This window comes from Lontra canadensis, unplaced genomic scaffold, assembly GCF_010015895.1.
Source record: "Lontra canadensis isolate GAN:19392208 unplaced genomic scaffold, GSC_riverotter_1.0 scaffold50, whole genome shotgun sequence".
Classification (NCBI taxonomy): Eukaryota; Metazoa; Chordata; class Mammalia; order Carnivora; family Mustelidae; genus Lontra; species Lontra canadensis.
In genome coordinates, this window is record NW_022631044.1 from 3,119,257 (window position 1) to 3,136,042 (window position 16,786).

The following is a 16,786-nucleotide window of genomic DNA, read 5'->3' on the forward strand; positions in this document are numbered from 1 at the left end:
TTTGTGCATATATGGAATATCTCTAAAAGGATGCACAATTAGCTCTTCCCTATATACCCTTTGTTCTGTCTGAATTGTGTTCCATGTGTTTGTATTACTTACTCAAAAATAAAGTAAAATAAAATTTAACCACAGAACCTCAAATATCAGCAAGGTATGAAACAGAATGGGTAGTGGTTGTCATCTTTGGTATAAAAAGGGTTTCCCTCAACTAAGAAAAAGAAAAGCTTGCCAAAAGAAGCAGCTCCAAAGGGTGCCTGGGTGGCTCAGTGGGTTAAGCCGCTGCCTTCGGCTGAGGTCATGACCTCATGGTCCTGGGATCAAGTCCCGTACTGGGCTTTCTGCTCAGCAGGGAGCCTGCTTCCCTCTCTCTCTGGGCCTGCCTCTCTGCCTACTTGTGATCTCTGTCAAATAAATTAAAAAAAAAGTCTTTAAGAAAAAAAAAAAAAAAAAAGAAGAAGTGGCTCTAAGACTTGGAATAAGCATTTCACACAAATGTATATATATATATGACCAACACATTTTTTAAATGTTCATCCTCCTTAGCAACTGAACAAATTAAAACCAAATATTAGTTTACCAGATTGGAAATTTAAAAAAGTATTACACCTAGGGACGCCTGGGTGGCTCAGTGGGTTAAGCCTCTGCCTTTGACTCGGGTCATGATCTCGGAGTCCTGGGATCGAGTCCCACATCGGGCTCTGCTCTGCGGAGAGCCTGCTTCCTCCTCTCTCTCTCTGCCTGCCTCTCTGACTACTTGTGATCTCTCTGTCAAATAAATAAATAAATTCTTTAAAAAAAAAAAAAAAAAGTATTACACCTGACACTGGTGCCCACATATGAAAATCAGAATGCTTATACTTTACTGGTGAGAGATGGTTGTTACCTTTCTAGCCATACATATATCAAAAGCCTTAAGACATGCACACACACCCCTTTATCTCACCCAGCAATGCCACATCTAAGAATGGAACCTGAGGAAATAATGCAGTAAGTACAAAAAGATGTATGTAACAGGAATACTACTCACAGTTTTAATTAAAACAGCAAGTCATGGGAGGGAAGCCAATGTTTGTTCATAAAAGATTAGTTAATAAATTATGGTACAACCAAGTAGCTAAATTTAACTAAAAGTTAAGTTTCTAAATAACACGTAAGTATTAAAAACTGTTCACAGTACATGGGAGAAAAAAGATTAGCAAAAGAAAACAGCATATAAATTCTGATATAACGGGTAGGGACAATAAATATATACCATAGGAGGCTAGAAAGACATATACCAAAATATTGTTTCTGGGGATAGATATAGGTGATTTTTGGCTCTTCTTTTTGCTTTTTGGTTTCTCCCAAGTTTTTATATAATAAGCATATATAGTTTTTAAAATGGGAAAAACAATAAATGGAGGAAATAATTGGGGCAAAAAAAAAACCCAGTTATTGGTAAGTTACTAATGAAATCTAAATCTACATAGGGGGAAAAAACTGTGTAGGGGGAAAATTTTATACAGCAATACAAATATTTATCAAATACAAAAGGGTAGAAATATTGCTTTATTTGACAAACTTACATCCAAATTACTTTTATGTGTTTAAAAAAGTCCTAACGTGCACCCAAGAAGAAAACATATACAGATTCCACAATAATAAGAACAAAAAAATGGGGCTGATTGCCCCAAATGATATTTCCTAAAAGAAAAAAATGTAGTATTTAACTTTCTTTTTTGTGAGTCAGGGTATGTGAACTGCATACATCATAAATAAAAATTTTCTTACTTTACAAGGAGGAAGGACTGTGATCCTGTTTTTTATGCATATTACATATGAAATACAAAATCCACTCTTCTGAACAAGGTAAAGGAAAAAAACCATTCTTTATCATTTCAGTTTTCATGCAATGAAATCCAAAGGTCTGTTGAATCCGCCTTTTCGATTCATGTACTGCCTATGATGAGAAGAGAAAACTCATTGTGTATTAAAAAAAAATTCTGGACTCCTCTTATAAAAAAATAATAATATAAATCATCTTTAAATTGGCAAAGTCTAGGGCAAAAGTATTCATGGTTATTTAATGCACATTAAGGATATTATATCATTTTCAAAATAACCTAAAGCCTTTCAGATTTCTTTAAAATCCAAATAGAAGGATGGAAATATACTTCCAAAATTATTTGGAAAGGTTCTACAGACTTAAAAAAAAAAAAAAAAAGGGTTGAAAATCCCTACTTACAGGTAATAATAAGGAAATAGAGAAGAGCTCTAAAATAGGTACCCATCATGTAAATATGATTGCATATTGTACTAGTTCTCCTCATTTAGACTGTCTTTGAAAATAATTTTGCAAAGGGCCATTAATGATGATTCCAGTCCTCACCTTAACTCACAGCATTCTCAGATCACATTATACATATTCTAAGCTAATTGGAATACTAATCTTTTATCATTGGTAAAGGCTGAGAGAAAGGCATTTAAAGATGTCATTATGAATTCAGTGAAACTTCAGGTATGGATTGTTTATTTCTGTGGTATTGATAAAATATGCCTTAAAATACTTAATATACTCAACAGAAAAATATATTTGTAGCTGAAATCCTTACACAATCATTCTAGGTTAATAATTCAGGAGGGATCGAATTTAAATCTGTAAATGTAATAAAATTAAAGCCTAAAGACTTGAGAATATGCTGTTTTGAAAAAAGAACAATGTTGAGTTTAAAAAAATTTAAGCCAACAGCCTTCTCTGTAATAGTTATTAGTTCACATGTAAATTGGAAATTATTCTAACACACCAGAATATAAGCAAAGAAGATCAAAACAAGGAACTATACGAAACTGCTACATTTCCTACAAACACAGCTATCTCATGAATACTTTCCCAAGCACCTAATTTTTATCATTAGTTCAAACATAGTCATGGGAGCTAAGCATACCTGTACTTCCTCTTCTGAGACACATTTATGGCATAGGCATTTACAGAACCATCCACCTTTTTCCCCTAGAGAAAAGCAATAAACAAATATAAAAAATGGGAAGGATATATTAAATGCCTCAAAGAGCTGGGTCCTCTAAACATACTCAAATGGCAAAATTCATTTAAGAATGGTGAAGCCCAATGAGAGAATTTTCAGATACTGATGATATTCCATGAACTCCCATGTATTAAAACTCTGTTCCCATTTTTACAGTCACACATAATCTAACATATTCAAATATCCAAGCCAGCAAACATTCATGGTATATATATTTATATGCAAGGCATGCAGAGAAATAGGTTCTTAATCTTTTTTGGTCCAAGAATTCTTTGAAACCAAATACCACTTACGGATATTTTCTCTAGGAAAATTTAACTTATGACCTAAGCTCACAGCTCAAATCACAGCTGGAACAGTCACCATTCATTCAGATCTCCTTTCTTGCACAGGCCTTAAAATTTCGATTTTTCAATCAAGAATCAGAATACAGGGGTGCCTAGGTGGCTCAGTCGATTGACTATACATACAACTCTTGGTTTTGGCTCAGGTCGTGATCTCAGGGTCATGAGATAGCCACACTCAGCTGGGGGGTCTACTTGGGATTCTCTCCCTCGCCCTGTGCCCCTCTCCCTACCTCCCCTCTCTAAAATAAATGAATGAATGAATGAATGAATGAATGAATCTTTTAAAAACCCAGAATGCAGAATAACAGGTGTTAATGTTAAGTGTCACTTTTATCTTAGCCCTTCTTATGTGGCATCTACCTTCTTTTTCACTAACTCCTTTATGGGTCTTTTGATCTGGCCAAGTTAACTCACCATTTGCTGTTTCTCATGTCTAAACTGCCTTCTCAACCCTCATCCAAGAACCCCAACCATCTAGTTCTTATCCACCATTCAAGGGCCAATTCCAGTGGTTCAGCTGGCAGAAAGCACCCACTACGCTTCCCCAGACTGCTAACTGTGCTTCCCTCATAATACCTTCCATTTTCTACCTTGCATTTTCATGATGTATATACATGATGTTATTTTCTCTGAGACTGAAAGCTTCCTGATGGAGGGATATGGATATCAGTTACCTTTGCATTCTCACACCCTAGGCCACTGAACTTGCAGGCGCTCAGAAAATGACTGTTAAATATATGAACACCAGCGATCAATGCCATCTCTTTCATACACATGTGACCTCCAATTCCCTCCCTCCCTCCCCCACCATTACTCATGGGAGTATACCCTATCTGCATAGCACACTTACTAGGTATCTCTGTTAGGATAAAAAAAGGATTCTTTTCCTTCCACTGCCCTAAAGGTATGCACAGGTCAGGTATATATTTGAGGTGGAGCTAAAGTAAATGCATTTGGGGGCACCTGGCTGGCTCAGTTGATCAAGTGTCTGACTCTTGATTTCGGCTCAGGTCACGATCTGGGGGTTGTGGGGTTGAGCCCTGTGTCGAGCTTCACACTCAGTGGAGGTTCTGCTGGAGATTCTCTCTCTCCCTTTGCCTCTTTCCTGCTTGCACGCTCTCCAAAACTTAGAATAAATAAATCTTAAAAAAATAATAAATACATGTATTTGGTTTTACTTTTCTATTCCTGTTTTCACTACATTGTTGGGAGGGTGCGGAGAGTACAATACTGGGTAAATTACTTGAGGTGTATAATTTTACCCTCCCAAAAATAGAAAGCAGGCATGATTTCGAAAGACTGGCTTAGAAAAAAGTAATGATTCTAACTATTTTATTAAGTTCAATTCCTAAAGGATTACTGGTTTTTGAAAACTATTTGAAGAGTTGTATATTATTAGCCTGTTTTGATTTACATGCTAAAATAGAAAATTACCCATTAACAAACATAACCGAACTCTGAAACATTCTAGAATGTGAAAATTTAAGGGAAAATAAGTGACCACACTGGTACATGAAAAAGTAGCATAGACCTATGATGAAATATCACAAGATACACATTACTGAAAGGCAAATGAACAGAGAAGCTTTACAACTGATGGCCATGAAACTAACTGCATATAAACTAGATTAACATCCTTGTAGATGTCCTTAAGAAAACAAATGACATCATTTGTTCTCATGGTACACCTTTTTTTTACGGGATGTATGAATTCTCACCTATTTTTTTCTTTTATTAAAGATTTTTTATTTATTTATTTGACAGACAGAGATAGGCAGAGAGAGGAAGGGAAGCAGGCTCCCTGCTGAGCAGAGCACCTGATGTGGGGCTCGATCCCAGGACCCTGGGATCATGACCTGAGCCGAAGGTAGAGGCTTTAACCCACTGAGCCACCCAGGCGCCACTATTTTTTTCTTTTATGAATAAACACCTTCAGCACAGACTACAGTTGAAAGTATGGCTCCAGGATCATGATCCCAGGGTCCTGGGATTGAGGCCCATATGGGGCTCCCTGCTCAGCTGAGAGCCTGCTTCTCCCTCTGCTTCTCCCCACTGCTCATGCTCTTTCTCTCTCAAATAAATAAATAAAATCTTTTAAAAAAAAAGTATGGTTCCATTTTTACATCTGATTCTCAGAATTTCGAACTTAACATCAAACAACAGAAACCCTCTGCTCCAGCCCCAGCCCCCCAAAAATAATTCTGATAGATTCCCCTCCCTATTCTTCTAACAACAGCAAAATTACAGTTGCTTTACTTTGGAGATATTTTTGTTCACTCAGTGTACACATTAATAAAGCATTTCACTTATAAAATACTCTTTGGCAAAACAAATACGGATTTGGTGTACTCAAGGAAAAAAACCAGATACATAAACTGCATTAAATTCAAAAATGGGGAATAACCATTTGTGAGAACAAGAGCTCCTAATTTTCTTACCTCAGAACAGTCATGCCTCAGTATTCCTCTTGGGTTATATATACACTGTCATTTTAAAAACATGTGAGCTCTAGGGGCACTTGGGTGACTCATTAGGTTAAGCCTCTGCCTTTGGCTCAGGTCATGGTCCCAGGGTTCTGGGATCAAGCCCCACATCAGGCTCTCTGCTCGGCAGGGAGCCTGCTTCCCCTTCTCTCTGACTACCTCTCTGCCTACTTGCGATTTCTGTCAAATAAATAAAATCTTAAAAATTAAAATTAAAATTAAAAAAAATGTGAGCTCTATACAATCACAACCATTAGGAAGAAACTTTTACAGATTCTGAGATTATCCCAATCCATTCACAAGATTTGGATTATTTTTGACATTTTTTCTTAAGAACCTATTTCCATTTACAAAACTAAATGGACTTAAAATTCTAGAGAATGTTTTTAAACTATATTCTCAAAGAAAATATATATTCCTTCCACATATACTCTCTATTTTTACTAGCTCCTTCTCTCTCCTCTCCTCTTTCCACATCCTCTATCTCCCCTCCCCCCCATTTCTCTTTCTTTCCCATCTCCCTATCTCTTTCTACTCTTTACCCCACCCCCCCAAACCTATAATCCCTTCTCATCATCTTTTTCAAAAACTGCCTTTTCCTCCCCCAGTTCCTTATTCTCTTCAGTATTATGATCAAGGCTAGGAAACTCACTTTCCAATTCTCCCCTCTTCTGAGCTTTGAGATATATATACAGCTACCCAATGTCATCTTTCTCTGCAGCTGAATTTCATTCTTGTTTAACAGCATTTCTCTGTCCTAGAACCCTTTCTTGGTTAACCCCATTTCCTAGTGTTTCAGCCTATCACTTTGGAGTCCTCAAAGACTACTCACTCCCACCACCACCACCAACTCTGGCTCCTGAGTAGACTCAATATTCTGGCCTCAGTTCAGGCCTTCATCATCTTTCATTTGCATGACCCAGCAGTTCTCCTTGCCTCCAACCTAACCTGTCTCCTATCTGTCCTCCATGTTGTCCTGGCTCATCTATCTATCTTTCTATCTCTCTATGTTTCTTTCTTTTCTTCCTTTTTTCCTTTCTTTTCTTTCCTTTCTTCCTTTCTTTTTTTTTTAAGATTTTATTTATTTATTTGACAGAGAGAGATCACAAGTAGGCAGAGAGGCAGGCAGAGGGAGAGGGAGAAGCAGACTCCCTGCCGAGCAGAGAGCCCGATGTGGGGCTCGATCCCAGGACCCTGAGATCGTGACCTGAGCTGAAAGCAGAGGCTTAACCCACTGAGCCACCCAGGCGCCCCCTAGCTCATCTTTCTAAATGCACGTATCATTGCTTCTTCTCCTCAGCACCTAAAGAATCAACTCTAAGTTCCTTAGCATGGGTAAGAGTATCAAAAGCTTCCAAAATTTGCTCCCTATCCCACTTTCTAACCTCACTTCTAGCCCATCAGCACCTCTTACTAGTCACTGAATTTGAAATTCCCACAACACACTATGCTCCTTCATACCTACATACATTCTCATGAGCTCTTCCCTCTATTCAAATGATCTTCCTCCTCTTCATCTGATCACCCTGAAGATAAAATTAAACATCAGGCAAACACTCCCCAAATTCTAATGGCAGCTTTGGGCTTCTTTCTCTGTGCTCTCAATGCTCTTCACACAGATACTTCATGTCTTCTAAAGGAAAAAACTTGTGTGAATGGAAGAAATTATGAGCAACAGTAAAATAATATGGAAATTTGTGGCAGTATGAATGGATTAATTCAAATCAGAATGTTTAACTGGCTACATGTTTTACTTACTTTTGTGGAGTCAAAAGAGGCAAATCCCATTAATTTCATCATTTCTATTTCTTCCTCTGTTTTGCCCTCTAAGTCCTCCTCTGCAAAAAAATAACACAAAAATAAAATTTTTTTTAACTCCTATCACTTTATATATAGGCATCCCACCTTCCCAAAGTTTGTGGTATACCACTTTGCTTTTAGAAAAGACCTACATTAGGGGCACCTGGGTGGCTTAGTCAGTTTTAGTCAGTTAAGCATCCAGTTCGTGGTTCTGGCTCAGGTCATGATCTTGCAGTTGTAGGATCGAGCACCATGTCGGGCTCTGCGTTCAGTGTGAGTCTGCTTCAGATTCTTTCTCCCTTTCCCCTCCCTGCTTGTGCTTGCTCGCACACACACACTCTCTAAAATAAATACTTTAAAAGAAAAAAAAAAGACCTATGTTAGTACTTTTTTTGCTAACCAAAAGAAATGTGAAGAGGATTTTTTTTTTTAAGAAAAAAGAAATTACTGTACTAATGTAGGTCTTTTTTTTTTCTTTAAAGATTTTATTTATTGATTTGACAGAGAGAGACACAGCAAGACAGGGAACGCAAGCAGGGGGAGTGAGAAAGAGAGAAGCAGGGAGCCAGATGCAGGGCTCGATCCCAGGACCCTGGGATCATGACCTGAGCCGAAAGCAGCCGCTTAACAACTGAGCCACCCAGGCGCCCCATAATGTAGGTCTTCTGTAAAAGCAAAGTGGTGTACCACAAACTTTCAGAAAGCATGACTCTTTGCTTTATGCCATTTCGGCTTAGGAAAGGTTTCATAGGAAGGCTCAACTTTTGTACCCAGGGGCAGGGGCCAACGACATGGGACATGACCTGTATAAAGAGGGTGGTGGCAACAGATTAACAATTATTTCAAGGTGCCTGGGTGGCTCAGTTGGTTAAGCGTCTGCCTTCAGCTCAGGTCATGGTCTCAGGGTCCTGGCAGGGTTCCCTGCTAGGCGGGGAGTCCGCTTCTGCCTCTCCCCTGTCTCTCTTCTCTGCTCATATTCTTGCTTGCCCTCTCTCTCTCTCTCTCTCTCTCTCTGAAATTACATAATATCTTTAAAAAAAATAGTTATTCCATCTCAGCAACAGAGAACACACAAACAATTAGCTAAAGACTTGGAAATTGGAAAAAATTCCTCCTCAGTTTGGACAAAATGTAACTTAAGATGCACGGAGGAAATATGCTCTCCATCCTCCATCAGAAGAGAATGCTTAAAAAAGGCATGCTTGGGGTGCCTGGGTGGCTCAGTGGGTTAAGGCCTCTGCCTTCGGCTCAGGTCATGGTGCCAGGGTCCTGGGATAGAGCCCTGCACTGGGCTCTCTGCTCAGTAGGGAGCCTGCTTCCTCCTCTCTCTCCCTCTGCCTACTTGTGATCTCTGTCTGTCAAATAAATGAATAAAATCTTTCAAAAAAAAAAAAAAAAACAAAACGGACATGCTTGGAGCCTTTGGGCAGGACCACTTTTAATGTCAGATACAACACTACTTTTAAAGGTACTTCCAAAATAGAATCTTCTCATTTTTAACTGTCCTTCTTATATCAAGAGCACCACAGAAAACCAGCAACTCACTAAGGTACAATAATAACAAAATCTCAATACCATATGCAATGAACACTATAAAAAAACTAATACTTAAATGTCCCTAAATAACACTTTTATAATTTTATCATGACTAAAGTTATATGAACACAGCTGTGTTTTTCCTACAGTTATTTATCTAATAACATTACCAGTAATCTGGCGTTCTTTGCTCTTTGTTTCTTTTGTTTCTTTCTTCTCCTCATCTCTTCTTTCTTTCAGTCGAGAAGGGGAAGGAGATGTGGATCTATGTCGTCTTGGGGACCTAATATTCAATAAGTAAAGACAGCAGAAGCAGAGATATAACTGATGACTTGTGTTGACCGGCAAACATGTACATGAGCTCCAAAAAGGTTAAGGCTGAACAAAAGCCAGGTTCCAGAGAACGAGGAGTCCATTCCCCATAGCAGAACAAGGAAGAAGGTTCTGCCTAGGCCCTCACTGTTAACAAAAAGCCAAAAATGTAATTTATTGCTTTAATCATCAGTCTCAGTACAGCTAGGGCTGAAAAAATTTTCTGTAAGGCAGAAAAATAAGTTTCTAACAATTACAAATACACAAAAAAGTTGACTTAAACAGCAATTGATACTTAAGAATCAAGAGTCCATTTCTAAGGTTCTTTCAAGATGTCACATTCTTGTTTATATATTTGAGTAAACCCTCATCACCGAAAAGTTAGTAAAAACAAAACAGGGACACCTGGCTGGTTCAGTCCATGGAATATGCAACTCCTGATCTCAGGACTGCGAGTTGGAGCCCACAGTGGGTATAGAGATTACTTATAAAAATGAAACCTTAAACAAACAAACCAAAAAACCCCAAAATACAAAACCTTTACTTCCTACTCCTGCAAAGCACCACGCTAGTGTTTTTCATGTATTATTTCTCATTGCCTCCTCAAGGCAACTCTATGGCATAGTGTGTGATTAACCCCGTCTTACCAATGTAAATGTTCAGTTTAAAATAAGGTGGGCTTAAGTTCCCCTCATTTCATGAAACTGTAAATTCCCGGTAAGTGATAAAAACAAATCCAAGGGCAGCGACTAGTTTCTTTGGGGCCGGTACAACTTCTGGGTTTTTTCTGCACTCACCTGGAGCGTCTTCTGTGTGGGGATCGAGAGCGGCTCCTTCGCCGATCTCTCTCCCGGGACCGGGACCTTTCTCGGCGCCTGCGTTCTCGCTCACGGGACGTGGACCGGGACCGCCTGCGCTCTAATACAAACACACAAAATCTTTTTGCAGAGGCAAAACATTACTTCAAATTTCTAGAGCTGCACCGTCCGATGGAAACATAATGCCAGCCATTTCTAGGAGTCATATTAAAAAAATTAAAAGACACAGGTAGCATTAATTTTAATATTGTTATTTGACCCAATATATCCCAACTATTATCATTTCGCCATGTACGCGATATAAAAATTACTGAGATGACTTTTTTTTTTTTTTTGGTGTTTAATAGGAAATCTGGAGTGTATTCTACACTTAAACAGCAGTTCCTAATTCGTACTGAGCACATTTTAAGTGCTCCATAGCCGTATGTGGATCGTGGCCTCATTCAACTTTAGAGTCTTGACTAGTTGAAAGTGATGAAAACCAACCAGAGGAAGAACAGAGGGTCTAAGTGAGATCTCCTGATCGAAGTCCTGTTCTTTACTTCCCACTGCCTTATTTATGGGGGTGGGTGCCAGAAGATATCACGAGATGCGCTCCCTGGACGCAAAATTCTACATATCGCTTTTCCTATTACATAAACTGGGAAGGAAACGAACAATGAGCATTCAAGAACTAGCCATTACCACATGCTGAGTGTTATGGAATGTGACATTAATTCTCACGTCAGTTTTTAAAGATAGGTAGTACTACCCCAATGTCTAATTACGGTAATTCGGCCTCAGAAGGGCCGGATGACTTGCACAAAGCCACCCAGAAATTAAGTGAGGGAACCGTGGTCTGATTCTAAATCCTTCAGTCACAAGTATAAAAAGTTATTGTATGAGTCTGACAGAGAGTCCGCCAAACTCTTAACTCAGAGAAGGGAAAACTGCCTTCACACCGGAGGGCTGAAAAGTACAGGGCTCAAGTCTTCGTACTCCCCCACCCCCACACAACCCCACTCTTCTCCACCTCAGGAGAAAAAGGCCCCTTTCTCCGCTGCGCTCGTACTTGGGGTGAGAAAAGGGAGGGGGGCCACGCCTCCGACCAAGCCCCAGACCAGCCAAATTCCTTCTGGACTCACCCCTCCGTGGGGAGCGGCTGCGACTGCGACCCATTCGCAATCTTCCTTCGCCTCACCCTGCCCCGGAAGCGACTGCGCAACAACTTCCGGGAAGATCGGGTACTGAGCTTTCACCGCCGACTGGAAAACATAGACACGACTCTGGAGGGTTCCGGTTGTAAAGAAGGGAGGCTGCGCTGAGCCCGCCTAGAATCGTGCAGCCTACCAGGCTGCCACGACTTTTGAGCGTGGACGTTAACACCTGAGACTCTCTAACAAGCTCCATACAAGCTACATAGCCCAGTTTTTGAGTCCTGCTGGCAGATGCTGCTTGCCACCAGAAACTAAAGCCAGATACCAGAAGCCATAGACTCCAAACAAGACCCCATGACACAGTTTTCCACCGGTTTGGTTCAGTTCAGCCGCCGTGCTAACCCTCCACACATAGCCTCCGGCTCAGTGACATCTAATTGTATTAACAGAGAACACAGCTATCAGTGCCATGATAGATCTGACTGCACCCATTTAAAGGGAAGAAAAGAATTGGCGCACTCATTCTGAGACGTCTCCTCTCCACACCCCCCAACCCCCAAAGCCCCAAGGTCCACTTGCTTACCAGCCCCTTAATTACCTTAATCCCATAAAACGCTGACCATGAGACCTAATAAATAGGAAAAATGTGCCTATAGAGCATGAGCTCTCCTTCTCTGTTCTCTAGCTACTGAATAAATAACCTGCTTGCCCTCAAATACTGTTTGGTTATTTGGCAAACGGTATTGAGTAGGAAAAACAAAGAACAAAACCTTCCATTTTGGTAACAAGATTCTGGTGAGAACAGAGTTATCATCTCTGCTCCTCTAGCCCCGCTTTCCCAGGGGCTTCCCATCTTTGCATCCATGATGGGCTTTAAAAATGTGCTACTGAAGGACATTTGGGTGGCTCCGTCGGTTAACCGTCGGTCTTTGAGTCAGGTCATGATCCCAGGGTCAAGGGATCAAATCCGACATTGGGCTTGTTGCTCAGCAGGGAACCTGCTTCAGCCTCTGCCTGCTGTTCTCCTTGCTTGTGCTCATTTTCTTGTTCTCTCTCTGACAAAATCTTAAATATCTTAATATCTACTTGATATTATATAAAGGCCTGGTAAAAGCTGTATATCCTCCACCCTGATACAGTTCTCATTTTCCCATTTTTCTTCCTAATTCTTGCCCACACGCATAAAATATTTTATACCAAACCAATTCTAGACATACCATACACAAAGTTTATGTCCATACAGGGAAGCGCTAGGGTGGGTCAGGAGTCAGAAGGAGCAAGGGGAAAACATGGGTGAGAGCCTTTATTGTGGTTTTATGCACACAGGAATAGCAGAAGCAGGGTAAGCCTAAGAGGTTTTGTTTGGGGGGGGGTAGAGGAAGAGGGGGAGAGAGAATCTCAAGCATGTTCCGTGCCCAACACCCAGCTGAACCTGACGCTGGGCTGCATCTCATGACACTGAGATTATGACCTGAGCCAAAATCGAGTTGGAAGCTTAATTGACTGAGCCACCCATGTACCCCGAGGTAAGAGATTTAAGATTGGCTAGAAAAATTTCAGTGAGCTTTGGGACATAGGGGCTATCCCAAGTTGTTTGGTACCTGGTCCTGGGGTCATTAGAGCAGAGCAGTATTGCCTTGGCTTGTGAAACTTTGATAAAGAAGGTGGTTGCACACCTATGTACCAGAGGATTAATCAGTGAAAAAGACACAAGTCTGCTCTTGAGTAATTTGCAATCCAGCGAGGGATACACACACCTAAATAGTGTGCAAGTGCATCTATAGGTAAAGAATTAGATACTGTAGGACAGGTCCCTAACAGTTTCGAGGGGGAGGATTGGCAAGAAGTCTCTAAGAGGAAATAATGTCCAAACAAGACCTTAAGAAGGAGTAGAAATTAGCCAGGAGAATGGGGTGACATTTGTGGGGAGAGATGGAAGAGATTGTCCAGGTAGAGACCGAATTGTAGAGACAAGAAGCAAGGGAAAGGAAATGTAAAGGCTGGAGTAGGTTTGTAAACTGGGGTTGTGATGAAGAGTTATTGTGAGACAAAGGCACCAAGGAGTCTTTGAGGGATTTTAAGGATGGGAGGGAATCAGATTTGAGTTTATTCAGAGAACTACTGATGTGGATACTTGACTAGAGGGGAGATATAATAGGAGGCTGGTAAAATAATCTAGATTGGAAATTACTGGCATGTACTAAAATGGTATCCGTAGGTAAGGTGGAAAGTGGCTGCACTTGAGAAATAGTTGCTAAAATGGGAAAAACTTGATGATTTTGGATACAGATGATGGGAGAATTAAAGATTCAAGAATGACATCCAGGTTTCTGGCTTGTTAAAACTGAATAGCTAGATGGTAGCATCACTTGCTAAGATTAAGACATACATGAAAAATTCAGGAGAAAGATGATGTCCAGATCGGGACATGCTAATTTGAGGTGCCTCTGCGAACACTCAGGAGGAGATGCCAACTAGATGTGTATCTGAAACTCACTGGAGAGATCCAGGCTGGAACTACAGAAAAACAATCCGAGGGGCGCCTGGGTGGCTCAGTCGGTTAAGTGTCTGCCTTGAAGTCAGGTCATGATCCCAGGGTCCTGGGATTGAGCCCCATGCTGGGCTCCCTGCTCAGCGCAGAGTCTGCTTCTCCCTGTCTTGTGTTTTCTCTCAAATAAATAAAATCTTAAAAAAAAAAAAAAAAAGAAGAAGAAGGAAAGAAAATCATCAGAATACAGATGTTCATTTGAAGCCATTGGAGTACATGAAATCTCCTGGTGCAGGTTCAGGACAAAAAAGGGCCTGGAGACAGCCAGAGGAGACTCAGATGAGTCACCAAAAGGACGCTAAGGAGTGGGCAGAGAAACAGAATGAACCAGGTGTGAAGTCAGAGAAGTTTAAGAGAAGGCTGCTTTTTAAGGAGGAGAAAGTAGTAAATTTTAAGTGTACGTTAAAAAGAATGAAAAAAAAAAAACCCTCATCTAACCTATAGAATTTAGCAACAAAGTCTTTGTTACAGACTCAAGTTTTAGTGGAGTTGAGTTGTGCATGGGTTTTGAAGTGGAGACAGAATTTGGAGAACCCCTAATGAGTAGTTTAACTGACGCAGGGCAAAATATGGCAGTGGGTGGAGGTAAATGTTGGAAGGTTTTTCAAAGATGTTGAGAAACTTAACCACATTTAAATACTGGTATGAATGAGTCAGCATAGAGAAAAAAAGTAAAGATACAGAAGAGAAAGGCGGAAAACCAAAGGAGTAAGTTCCCTAAAGGAGATCAAACCTTATCTGAGGGCGCCTGGGTGGCTCAGTGGGTTAAGCCTCTACCTTCGGCTCAGGTCATGATCTCAGAGTCCTGGGATTGAGTCCCGCATTGGGCTCTCTGCTCAGTGGAGAGCCTGCTTCCCCCTCTCTGCTTCTCTGCCTACTTGTGATTTCTCTGTGTGTCAAATAGATGAACAAAATCTTTAAAAAAAAGAAACAAAAAACCAAAACCTTATCTGGGAAAAGAAATGGTGTGTTTCCAAAAGTCTCCTTCCCCTTTAAATTGTGGGTCAGAAATGGGTTCTGCTAGGGCTTCCTTACTTACTGATCAAACTGCCTTCTCTCAGGATGTAGGTTATCCAGCACTGTGTATCTTTCAGCACTGTACCTGGAAGAAAATCCTTTATATTTCTGATAAACAGTTTGAGGTACCCTCATTCCATTTTAATGGAATTCAAATGGGGTAGGATCAACACTTGTGACCACACTTGCTTTTAAGTTCCCTCCCCAACCAGACAGTAGTTTTCCAATAAAGGCAAACTGTATTTAAAGTATGCGTATACCTTACATAAGAACCAACATTAATAATCTGTGATTGTTCGCAAATGTAATATTCTCTAGCCTTGGTTAAATTTTGTTTTACTTTGCTAGTCCTATTTTTAAAAAATCACCAGCTTTTACAAAAGTATTGTACTTTATCATTACATGTGGGTGCATGCCGCTGAGTCAATAATCTTCCCCCTAAATTAGATGCAGTCAGACCTCTACTTAACAGTGATTGATGATGTTTGAGGCTTTTTGCTTTTATACCCCTGCATCTGGACCCTGGAAAAAAATGTCAAACTCTCTGGCTGAGGAGGAATTGTACCAGGTCTTTTGTTTTTTTAGGTTCACATTGCTTGAAATTATGAACCAACATTATCATTTCAAGTATTTGATCTACCACTGGCACCCCGGCTCTAATAGCTATTATTAACATGGGTTCATCTTTAAGGGAATATAACTTTTGACATAGTTTCAACATTAACAGTTCAATATTCTGGACCAACTATTCAACAGAACTTTCTGCAACAACAGAAATATTCTATATCTATCCCATCTGATACTGTAGCTACTAGGTACATGTGGTTACTAAGCACAATGTACCTAGTATGACTGAGGAAGTAAATTTTAACTTTTATTTAATCTTTATTAACTTAAATAGCCACGAGGGCTCCTGGGTGGCTCAGTCAGTCAAGCATCTGACTCTTAATCTCAGCTCAGGTCTTGATCTCAGGATCTTGAGTTCAAGCCCTTAAAAACGGGATGAGTGCTGCATGTTCTATGTAAGTGATGAATCACTACGTTCTGCTCCTGAAGCCAGTACTATACTCATAGTATACTATACTACTATGTTAGCTAACTTGAATTTAAATAAATTTTAAAAAATAACCACAGTGATCCTTGGTAACCTCACTTTTGCACTTGATACTGAAAATTATTAATATATACTGGTAATCCCGTTGAAAGACTTAAAATGTGATAAAATGTGAGCCACTGAGCAGTTACTAAAACTAGTGACTACTACTGTTCATTTAATTTTGACTGTACCTTGCTAAGTTTCAAGGGAAATCCATTAAAAAAAAGATATGTTCATATTCCTCTTTGATAATTTAGCATAAGGCTCTTGAATGTTTTCTCTTAAGGGCCGCTATTTTACTTTGAGTAAACTGATGCTAAAAACCAATTTACTGATAATAATTATCAATGGGTAAATATCGTTTTCTAGCCTTAGTAACTTAAAAAAAAAGATTTGGCAATGGCTATGAGGCAAAAGGCAGTCAAACACAAAAGCTTTCATATAATGGTTTATATGATACTTCAGCTGATACTATTAATACTTTATGGAAAATATTCCCATTGAAAAGAATGAAAAGTTCCTGCTAAGGAAATAAAAACAAAAGCAAATTTCTACTATTAGCAGCTGACAAATTATCAATTTCTCAGATGAGAACACAACCTACTTGTGATTGAAGAAGTAGCTCTTATTTGTGGACGACGTAAGCAATTTGGGTAGGAAAGAACCA

The 16,786-nt window shown here is 39.8% G+C and overlaps 1 protein-coding gene across 1 annotated transcript; it reads right to left on the bottom strand.

Annotated features, from left to right (window-relative positions):
- Nucleotides 1-1,532: 1,532 nt before the first annotated feature.
- Nucleotides 1,533-11,530, bottom strand: SNRNP27 (small nuclear ribonucleoprotein U4/U6.U5 subunit 27). The gene is made up of 6 exons (XM_032873720.1): nt 11,447-11,530; nt 10,302-10,422; nt 9,363-9,475; nt 7,615-7,694; nt 2,928-2,992; nt 1,533-1,942 (listed from the first exon to the last, which is right to left on the bottom strand). Exons 1-6 carry the CDS (start codon nt 11,478-11,480, stop codon nt 1,888-1,890), a joined length of 468 nt encoding a protein of 155 aa, XP_032729611.1. The 5' UTR covers nt 11,481-11,530; the 3' UTR covers nt 1,533-1,887.
- Nucleotides 11,531-16,786: the final 5,256 nt, after the last annotated feature.

Bases quoted from the DNA above. Each gene is read 5' to 3' on its own strand.
- SNRNP27 (XM_032873720.1), bottom strand. From the start codon at position 11,480: ATGGGTCGCAGTCGCAGCCGCTCCCCACGGAGGG. The intron at 10,423-11,446 runs GTGAGTCCAGAA...TGTTTGTATTAG, and splicing joins CAGCCGCTCCCCACGGAGGG to AGCGCAGGCGGTCCCGGTCC. The intron at 7,695-9,362 runs GTAATGTTATTA...ATTTTTTTGCAG, and splicing joins CAAAGAACGCCAGATTACTG to AGGAGGACTTAGAGGGCAAA.